Here is a 10,413-nt window from a genome sequence, read left to right as displayed (position 1 = left end):
TTCTTAGAGGTATTTCTTCTTTTTGCAGTTATTAGCACTAGTGACATCCCTTTACTGGCATTATTTAGTCGGGCATAGCACTAGTTCTTTGATCTTGTAATAATCATAATTGTCCAAGAGAGATGATATATCTGTCAGGTCTCCTGTCAGATCTTCATAAAGTCCATATGTTTAAAACTTCAAAAAAAATTAAACAGCAAGTTTAGTTACAACCCTGATAATCTGTAACTTTCCCATATATTTCAGTAGCACCTTAGAGTAGAATCAGAAACTGTGTATTTTCTCTTAATTTTTGGCAGCCAATAAAAATTTTATTTCTGTCATAGAACGTATCTGACCGTGTCATCTCTTTTATCTGTTTTATTTTTGTATAGAAACTTGAAAAAACAGTAAGTCAGAATAATAGACAAAAACTTAACCAAATTATTCTAGCCATTTTGAATTGCCACCAGGAGTTGGAACTTAGTCCAGCCTCTATATAAATGGCTGATTGACAGATTCAGTAATTGACATGTCAAAACTCACTACCCTTCTTCATAACTCCAGAAATAGAGGTTTCTGGTAGAATGACATTCACTCCCATACCTGTTTGTTAGTAAGAAAATGTATTAGGATGCTAATATTCCCATAAATTGTATAAAATGAACCGACTGAAGATTCTACAAAGGGTGATTATGGGCTTTTCTTAATTCTCTGTCAGTTGCTCTTGTTAGTATCTTGGGTTTGGTGAAATATTCCTTGAGAATTTGTGAGTCCATTAAAATAGAGTGTTTGGATTAAGTTTTATTACTATCCATCATATATTACTTTGCTTATTTCCTTCATAGCAGTTATCACAATCTACATTTCTTTTTAAAGTAGATTTACTTGCTTGTTTTGTATTTTCTTCACTAGACTGTAAGCTAGAGCTTGTATATTTCTTTTCTTGCTGTGTGTCCATTGCTTAGGAGAGTGTCTGCCTCACTTTGGCCTGCAATAAATATTTAGTTAATGAACATTGTAGATGTACAATAATAATGAGCATTTTAAATGAACATTGATAGCTGTTGGCTTCTGTACCAGGTCTTATACTGATGAATAAGGGTGGAAAGAAAGGTAAGACATTGTGTTTTTCCTGCCGTCAAGATGTTTACATTAGAAATAAAATAAGGAAATGATTGTGATACACTGTGATAAGGACAGTACAAAATCAGGAAACTTTTTAAAAAAAATTTATTCTTTTGGAGGGAGGGCAGCTGGCTGATAAGGGGATCCAAACCCTTGACCTAGAAATCTTTTTTTAGTTGGATCAAGTTGGAGGGGCTGCTTTACAGAGGATGAATAGGCAGTTTTGATGGATGCATTGGTTCTGTTTATATATGAACACAGATTTACAAAATACACCCTTTTACCACTTCTTCCAGAGCCCATTATCTTAAAACATAGGCCTACTTTGGGATTGAAATGGTAAAAAAAAATTTTTAAAAGAGCTTAAAAAATAACAAGAAAAGTCAACATTTATTTGAACCACATGCCAAGCATGGTTGCGTCTTCAGGAACGTTACCTTTATTATTGGAACTTAATTTTCACGACACTCAAAAAAAATGGGACTATTGTTATTACCTCCACTTACGAATGAAGGAAGTGGAGGTGAAGCATTTTGCTCAGGTAGTCGTGGTGGGCATTTGAAGTCCTGTTCTTCACCATGTGCTTATTGCACATGCTTCACCCCGTGGTTCTGGGGTTGGGGTCTGGTGGATTTCCACAGGCCTGTCTTCTTTGTAAAGTGAACCACGGACAAGATGGACTAGACGTTTTCCAAACCCATCTCAGCCCTCGTATTTATCCATTCTGTGAAGTGTGTTGGGTACAGAATGGCATTAAAAATCTGAACTGGGATCTTCTGGAATGATCAAAAGACATCTGCTGAAACAGCCTTGGCTTTCTGGCTTGGCATTGGGGCTTAACACCTTTGATGTTTATTTCTTGATTAGAGGACCAGCCTGCTTGTAAATTCTCTGATTCTTTCTCTGGAATGTTTTTGTTGTTTCTGCCACAGATCTTCCTCTTATGAACATTTTGCTCCCTACAAAATCCCCTCGACACCAGTCTGTCTCATGATCCCTGGTCTATTCAGTGTTTCTGTGAGGTGGGACGTATAGGTCACAGTAAAGAGTAGTCAAATGACTTTTCCCTGGCTTTGCCTGATGATGTTTACATCTGTAAGTTAGCAAGTGAGCTCATAAGAACTATCCAGTAAAAGAAACAAAACAAGGAGGGGGAAATCGAGCACCTTTTAGGATCCTTTGTTCCATGGCACTGGGTCTTAAAGCATTCATTGAGTTGAGAAGAAGGGAGGGACTTCATTCAAGGTAGAGGAAACCACCTGCACAAAGGTACAGAGGTGTGAGATCACAGCATACATAGGAAACTCACAGTAGCTGGACATGCCTAGAATTTTGAACATGGCAGGAGACTGAAGAGGTAGGCAGTGTGTATTTCTTAGTAATAACAGAGTTTGATTTAAGTCAATGCTTGCACAAAATGAAGTATTTATAAATCATTTTCTAGATGAAGAGTTGACATCTTTTTATTCTAAGACCATGTGATATCTTTTCCTTCTTCTTAATTAATCTAATTGCCTGTCTCTCTGAGATAGTGCACGGCGGTCTTTTCATCAGTGATATGGTAGCTACTTAAGTACACTGTTTTGAACAAAATATTACCAACTGGCCATAATTGAATGTGCTCTTCATATCTGAAGATGTTTCAGTGAGAAACAAAGAAAGTGTCTGTTGAGTTTCCATGGGAAAAATTAGGCTAAAGGCCAATCTCATTGTCTCATGAGGCGTTTGATTCTATAAAACAGCCTTTATTGGTCTTAGAGAACTTTCTTTTTCTCTTCTGCCTCCTGCTAGCTAGGCGATGTGATGGTTGACATTGCAAGTAACATCATGTTGGCTGATGAGCGTGTCCTGTGGCTGGCACAGAGGGAGGCTAAAGCCTGCAGTAGGGTCGTCCAGTGTCTGCAGCGCATCGCTACGTACCGGCTAGCTAGTGGAGCTCATGTTTATTCAACGGTAAGTGTGACATGATCACAGGCTTCTAAGGAACAAAAAATATTTAAAGCTACTATAACCCAAGAGATAGGTCTCTTCCTGGGTATTTTCTGTTACTGCTGATTATTACAGAATTTCTCTTTCTAGAACATTTTAAAAGTTAATTTTGCTTTTGAGTAATGTGTTTTCTTGATGATTGGAAAATACTGTCTTAATTTGTAATTTGAATGATTATAATCATCTAATCCTCTGAAACTGTTTCTACAATAAAAATAACACTAGTATGACTCTGCTGGCACATGGTAATGTTCGGGCTAATAACACTAGTATGACTCTGCTGGCACATGGTAATGTTCTGTGCCTGAAGGATGTTTGGAGAGTGGTTGGTTGCGTGCCCAGGTTTCAATCTCAAAAGAGAACTGGGATGCCCTCCAACACTTGCAAAGCTATTGGCATTTTCAGTCAGTCTCACTCTTGGGATAATGAGTTATTAATAAATAATAATCACTCAGTTAAATAGTATTAAATTTGATTTGTGCTAAATCGAACTTTTGTAAATATCTTGGTGTACTGCTTACTTTTCATTCCAAAAATGTGGTAAATATGGTAAACAATGTGTTATTCCTTTAACAGTCATATTTTTATCTTGTCCATGATTTTCATTTCCTAATTATTTTAGTGGGTTCGCAGAGTTAGAATATTCTACACTTCCTCCTATAATTTCATACAACTGAAGATGACTATTTTTTCTGTTGATTTCTGAGACCTTTTTGACGATTTTATGTTTTGCTTCTTTTGCTCAGTTAACTGTAGGATTACTTTTCTGAAGAATAAATAAAGCAGAGGCTTAGAATGGCTACTGTCTTTACAACATAGTTCTGGGTAATTTCCCTCGCAGATACATGACCTTACTTGAGACCCGCTTGTCATTTTTATGACCACACTTGGTCCTCCCCAGCCATTTAGACTCATTTTAAAAATCCCATCCTGTAGTCTTACTGATTACTCAGCGGGAAGATCTTTCTTCCTCTGAACCTCAGTGGTTCTTCTGAGAACCCAAGGGTATAATAAAGGCCATGGGGTGTATTTTTGTGCCATTTCAACATGTAAAGAAAGGTTTCAGGAGATTATGCATCTACTTATAAGTAAAGATGACACGCTTTAGAGGTTGCCTCGAAAGGACAGGTTTCTTTCTTTTCATGGAGATTTCATGTGTTGATCATGATTTTGGGCACTTACTAGAAGCTCCAGTGGTTGTGTATATGTGGCTTTGACCAGTTAAAAAAAATGGAATATACGTTATTAGTTAACAAATACAATTTGATTAGTAAGACTTTCACAATGTATAATCTGTGAGGCAAAGATTCCTTACTCTTGAAAAGTTTGAGAACCACTAGTTAGTTTCTACCATATTTATAGTACTTGCCAAATTTCACCTTACTTTTCATATTTTTTAATTTGTATCTTATTCTTCCTAATAGATATTAGGCATCTTGCACCAAAGTCCCATGCCTTAAAAAAAAAAAAAAAAAGGAAGGGGATGTTGTTTGTATATGGTAATTAGAATAGTGCCTTGCTTATAGGGTAGGCATATACTTAATTATCTTTAAAGGAAGGAAAGAGACACCATGTTGTCCTTAGAATTTACTGTGAGTCCTGTCCCCTTGCTGGATGTGAAGCTGCAGCCCATCAGCTTGTCACTTCTTATGCCCTCTTTGGCGTGGTTCTGGTGGATTGGAGTGATGCTGGTCGTCCTCCAGCATGCGGGCCTGGTCTCTGTACTGACAGGTGTATGTTTTGGCAGATCCCCGAAGTTCAGCTCACTCTTGAATTCCTTAAAAATCCTGGGGCAGGTACCAGCTTATTCAGGCGATTTCTGACCTAATTTGTTTTTTAAATCTGTTTATTTCTTACTACTTGAACTAATGTCTCTTTTCCTTTTCTGAAGAAACAGCTTTAGAGTGATTCTGTATAAAGTTTTTATTGTTGAACCTTAATGTAAAGAGTTAACTTGATCTCCCTGTGAAAGGAAAAAGTGACTGTGCCTGAAGTGTTAAACAAGGTGACTTTTCATTACTCGTATAGGAGGATTATTAAGAAGATCCACTGATTTTTCTGGTTTTTTTTTAAATAAGAAATTTTCATTTTTAGCTTGCAGTTTCCTGCAAGGTACTCTTCAGATTACTTTTAGTTGACTTCTAATTTATACCTGATCTTCCATACTTCATGACATCTTTTCCTCTGCATCAGTCTTCCTTCCATTTTAGGACATCCTTTTCATTCAAGCATCCTTTTTTTTTCTTCCAGTTATCTACACACTGTTTTTGTTCAGTAAGAACCTGGGCTTTCTGGTGTGGCTTATGTACAGTGTTTATGTTTGAAAAGTCTTTGTAAGTGATTTTCCCCTGTATTATAAATCTATCATAACTCCTGTTTGGTTGACTTTTTAAGTATTCCCCCAATATTGCTCTGGAAGCTTATGTCATCAAGGCTACTGGCTTCACTGGGATGACCTGTACCGTGTTCCAGAAAGTGGCAGCCTCTGACCGTACCGGACTTTCAGATTATGGCAGGCGGGATCCAGATGGAAACTTAGACAAGCAACTGAGCTTTAAGTGCAATGTTTCAAATACATTTTCAAGCCTGGCATTAAAGGTATGTTACATTCTGTAATCATAAGTTAGATTAGAATGCTCAAAATGTTTTGCTTTGCAAAATAACCTAATTAAAAGGTTTTTTGGGGGGGCAGGGGAGGGTATTGTTACTGTTGTTGCTAATGTTTTGGGAATTCAGACCAGGCTTAAGGCATTTTTGCCTTTTGGTACCCTTTCTTCACATAAAAATATGAAAAATTACACTTTATGACTGCAGTGATATAAAGACAAATATATTAATATTATATATTAAAACATTTAAGTTGACCTAAAAGTTCAGTTTTCTTTTTTTTTTTTTTTTTTTTGATCCTGATTTTAAGACATTCAAATATTGTCATGGGTCCCTTAAAATATTGTGGGCATTGGCTTTGTGCTTACTGTTCTTAATGGAGAAATCAGTCCTGAGGCCTGGCATTTAATTAGGCCAGCTGTATATCAAGATTTTTGACAAAGAAATGCAACTGTGTGATATATCTTCAAACAAATATGTGTTTTATTGGAGCAAGTAAAATGAAAGCATTTGTATTGATTTTTATTTTTTATTGATTTTATTTTTTTCATTTGTATTGCTTTTTAAAATTGGGAGTTTAGATGTGTTTCACTTAACTACATGGAAGCAAACAGTGGGGGCACAATTCTAACATCCCCATGGAACTGCATATTTTTCATTTAGCTTTGTGTGCACATATGCTGTAGTGTTCTCTGTCGTTTTTAATTGCATAGTACTTTGTTTCTGGCTTGTCCCTGAATGATATTACAAATAGTATTCCAGTCATTTTAATGGCCACATAATAATTGATCAAACAGGTGTTAAGTGTACTGGTACACTGTAAGCGTGGAATAAATGTTGAGTGAATGACAAAGGAATGAGTATATTTTGTTATACTTTACCTTGTTGATGGCCATAAAGAGAGCCAATTTGCTAAATTTAGAAATATCCTACCCAAGACAGTCTGAACTAGGTCAAAATGTCTGATGATAATATATTTACTTGATACCTAGACCCGGAGGAAAGTGGGCACAATCTGCCTATTACTCTCGTTCCTGTGAGAGTACTTAATGTGCCAAGCCATGCTACTGTAGACCTGCTCAGTGTTTTTTGTTGTGTCTTTTATTAGTAAAAACATATCACAAAAGGCATAGAAACAGCAACAGACATAAATCCATGAGAGAAAGGCGTGTTTTTTGAGGAGCATTTAAAATGGTTGAACGCTTCTGAGTTCAGTGATCATACTGGGTAGAAAGGGATTAAAAATGATGGAACCCAGCATTTCATCAATTTCACAACCTACCCCTCTGGGTAAGGAGAGTTTGTACATGCTAAAATAGAAAGCTTTAAATGAACGTTCTTAGGTTTATCAGTTTCACACTCTTCTTTCCTTTTAAGATTGTCCTGTGGCCAGAGAGCAAGGACACATTACACACTTATTCATGCTTCATAGATGGACATGATTAAACTGAATGAAAAAGGAACATGTGCTTCGTGACACAAAATTGATTAGAAATCGTGGTATTAACAGCACAAAATGTACTTACGCTTTAGCACTTTCACAGAGAACTTTCTTTACATTTTAAACTTTATACTAGGGCAGTTTGTATGCGTTCTGTGCATATTTTAATCCCTTGAATTAAAAATTTTAATTGCACAGAATAATTATAAAGTGATATAATGGTGAGTTGAGTTACAGTGAGAGGCCATGTGATATGGTGACCAAGCATGCAGTCTCTCTGCAGCCTTGGGTGCATGTTCTGCTCCCGTACTTAACAGCTGTGCAAATTTGGGCTAGTACCTTAACCTCTCTGAATGTCAGTTCCTCATCTGTTTATGGGGAGCATGAAATGGAGAGGATTCAATGAGGTAAATCTGTAGACATTCACAACAGTGCCTGGTACAGAATAAAGTAAATATTAGCTCTTACTATTATTGTTTTGCTGTTGCTGTTGTCGTCTCTTCCTGTTAGATTATGGATTTTTGAGGGCAGGGGCCAGCTTATTTTATTGTGTATCTCCAGGCTCTGCACAGTACCAAACACAGAGTAACTAAACATCCAGTAAGTGTTGTTGAATAAAATTAGCAGCCAAACTTACTTAGCAAAGTCAGTTAAAAAATTAGTTTTAAAGGCAAGCGTAATTCATGTTAATCTTCAGCAGTGCGATAGTGAAAAGTTCGTACACAGTCAATAACTATACACAAGAAAATAATTGATATATCATAATAACTATCTACTTAAAGTTGAGTAAGTAGAAAGTCAAGAAAACATGGACAAATTAGTATTTTATTGTTTTGAATCAGATGGCTCTTTGATTTGGTTTGACTTTACTGTTTTTACCTTAGTGATTTTACCTTACTGTCATTGTAAATAGCGAAAAATATACATGAACTTAGCAAATAAAATAATAAGAGCTCTAAGATAACATTTATTTCATGTGTTCATATTTCATCAATTTTTAGTATTAAAATTATTACTGAAACCGAATTGTAGAAGTTGAAACAAAAGGTTCTAGATGATTGTTGGTGAGTCATTTACTTTAAGGTATTTTCTCTCCCCAGGCCCCAGATAACCATCTTCCACGCTGCTGCAGTAATGATAATAAAACTACCACCCACAGTCCCATAGCTTTTTTTGCTTGTCATGGTCATGATCCCATCTGGTCCTCTCAAGCGTTTGTTAGAAAGATCATTAGCTGCGTTTGCAGATGAGATTCAGAGAGGTTAAACAAAATCGTGCAGTGTTAACCAGCTACTAAATGGTGAGACGGGGGCACGGTGAGGCTGGTCTGTGGACCTTGCTTCCTTGTTTCACGTCCCATGTTCTCCCTGTGGCCCCATGATCTTTTGGTAATAAATATTAGAAACCAAAAACATGTATTTCCTAAAGGTTCTTTAGAGAGATTTTTCCAAAATATTAGGTATATTCATGTGTTTATATTTATTTACATTGCTGTAATCCATACATTTTAATATACATATATGGTTAAATGAAATTACACACTTTGTGTTCCCTGCCTTCAGGCCAAATAGCAAAAGGTATAATCATGATAAATGTAACAAACTTAAAAAGTACTCTTCAGCGATTTTTTTCAATAGATGTACAAACTTTTCATAAATAATGACCAACATTTCTTTTAAAGAAATTAAATGTACAGGGATTACGTTCTTACTATAAAAATCTAAACATTATTGACATAGCTGAAGTGTGCCTTACCAATACCCCTAAGCCTCTCTTTCTTCATTCCATGGAATCTATAATTGTCCTTACATAATATTTAATAATATTCTTTATTGAACTTTGAAAGATATTTTAGACGTCGTTAAGTGTGAAACAGCCATGAGTATGTAGCTCTGGTCTTTTAGTGATGTGTCCATACACCTAGGTTTTTTTGTTCACTGTTGTTTTTGATTGGTTTTACAAATTTAAACTTAGGTAGAAGACCTTTTTGGACTTCTGGAAAGTATAGATGTTATTTCCTTTTTTAGCTCTCTTTTAAAAAATGTCAGGTGTGACTTTTTAAAAATCAATTCGATTTATCATTACTAATACTTTCCCAGAGAACTAAGCTTTGTTTTCAAGTCATTTTGTGTTTACAACATGATTATTTTATGAGTTTTATAGTACTTAAGTTTTAAAACACTTTATCAGAGTTTGAAACTTTTAATTAATCAATCTGTTTATGATTTTCCTCTTTACGTGCATCATTATGTACATAAGAAAAGTTTATATACTTAATAGAAATTTACCAGATTAGCAAATGAATTTATAATAAATTTTGTTTCCACATCAGGTTATATTTGTAAGCGAGAGCAGTGGAAACATTTTTATGCATTTTCGTACATGAAATATTTCTACTAAATATTTTCTTGGCATCTTCAGTTTAAAAGTAATACTCAGACTTCCAAATATTTACATGCAACTGGTATTTATGGGTAACTGCTGTGTCTCAATGTTGTTCTAAGTACAGCAGTTAAATCTAAAGACAATCATTTGCTAAAATACGTTTTCTTTTATATATATATATATATATATATATATATATCAAAGTCGTTCCACACAGACTTTGATAATGTAATAGTGAGCTCTTTTTATTAAATATAAGTGCCGGGAACTGTTAACATAAAAGACCCCCCCCAAAAAAAAGAATGAAATTGTACCCCCAAATTCAAATCCTCATACTTTGGTTAGGAAGACAGACAGTGAATCACACTGTGAGGCTGCAGGTGTTTGCATGACAGAGATGTGTGCTGAGTGCTGTGAGTCCAGAAGAGGGAGCATCTAGCTGCAAAACCAGTATCCTGAGGAGATGTGGTTATTCATCCACAAGAGCCCTACTTTAAGGACTCCGTGTAGCGTCTTTTTCCTGGCTGCTAACCTTTCTCATTCTGATTCATTCTTTCCACTGCCAGTGGTACTACCTTGCTAAAATAAAGTTGGATACATTCAAGAGTTTGCCAGCCAAAAGAATAGCTGAGCGTTTCAGCTAAGCACGCTTGGCTGTGCAGTGAGCACAGTGGCATGAAGAGAGAACATGGGAGGACTCTAACACTGTAAGCTAGCTCAGGGTGGCCTGGGTATGAGTCGTGGTGTAGGAGTGTTAGGAGACAAATTTGAGAAGTAGATTTGGTCAAATTATATGGCGTACTTAGGATTTCTCTAAACATTGCAGAACCAAAGTGTTATTTAAACTGATCATATTAAATGATCTGATTAGTTTCTTAAGAGGA

General features: G+C 35.8%; 1 protein-coding gene across 1 annotated transcript in view; it reads left to right on the top strand.

Annotated features, from left to right (window-relative positions):
• Window positions 1-10,413, top strand: part of GPR125 (G protein-coupled receptor 125) — an 81,315-nt gene that overhangs the window by 50,439 nt on the left and 20,463 nt on the right. Inside the window, exons 10-11 of the mRNA XM_008587225.1 lie at window positions 2,899-3,060; window positions 5,491-5,694. Of these exons, the coding sequence (XP_008585447.1) occupies window positions 2,899-3,060; window positions 5,491-5,694 (366 nt within the window). The remainder of the gene's footprint in view (window positions 1-2,898; window positions 3,061-5,490; window positions 5,695-10,413) is intronic.

This window comes from Galeopterus variegatus, unplaced genomic scaffold (assembly GCF_000696425.1).
Source record: "Galeopterus variegatus unplaced genomic scaffold, G_variegatus-3.0.2 Scaffold4301, whole genome shotgun sequence".
NCBI lineage: Eukaryota > Metazoa > Chordata > Mammalia > Dermoptera > Cynocephalidae > Galeopterus > Galeopterus variegatus.
This window is presented reverse-complemented; position numbering and strand designations above follow the sequence as displayed.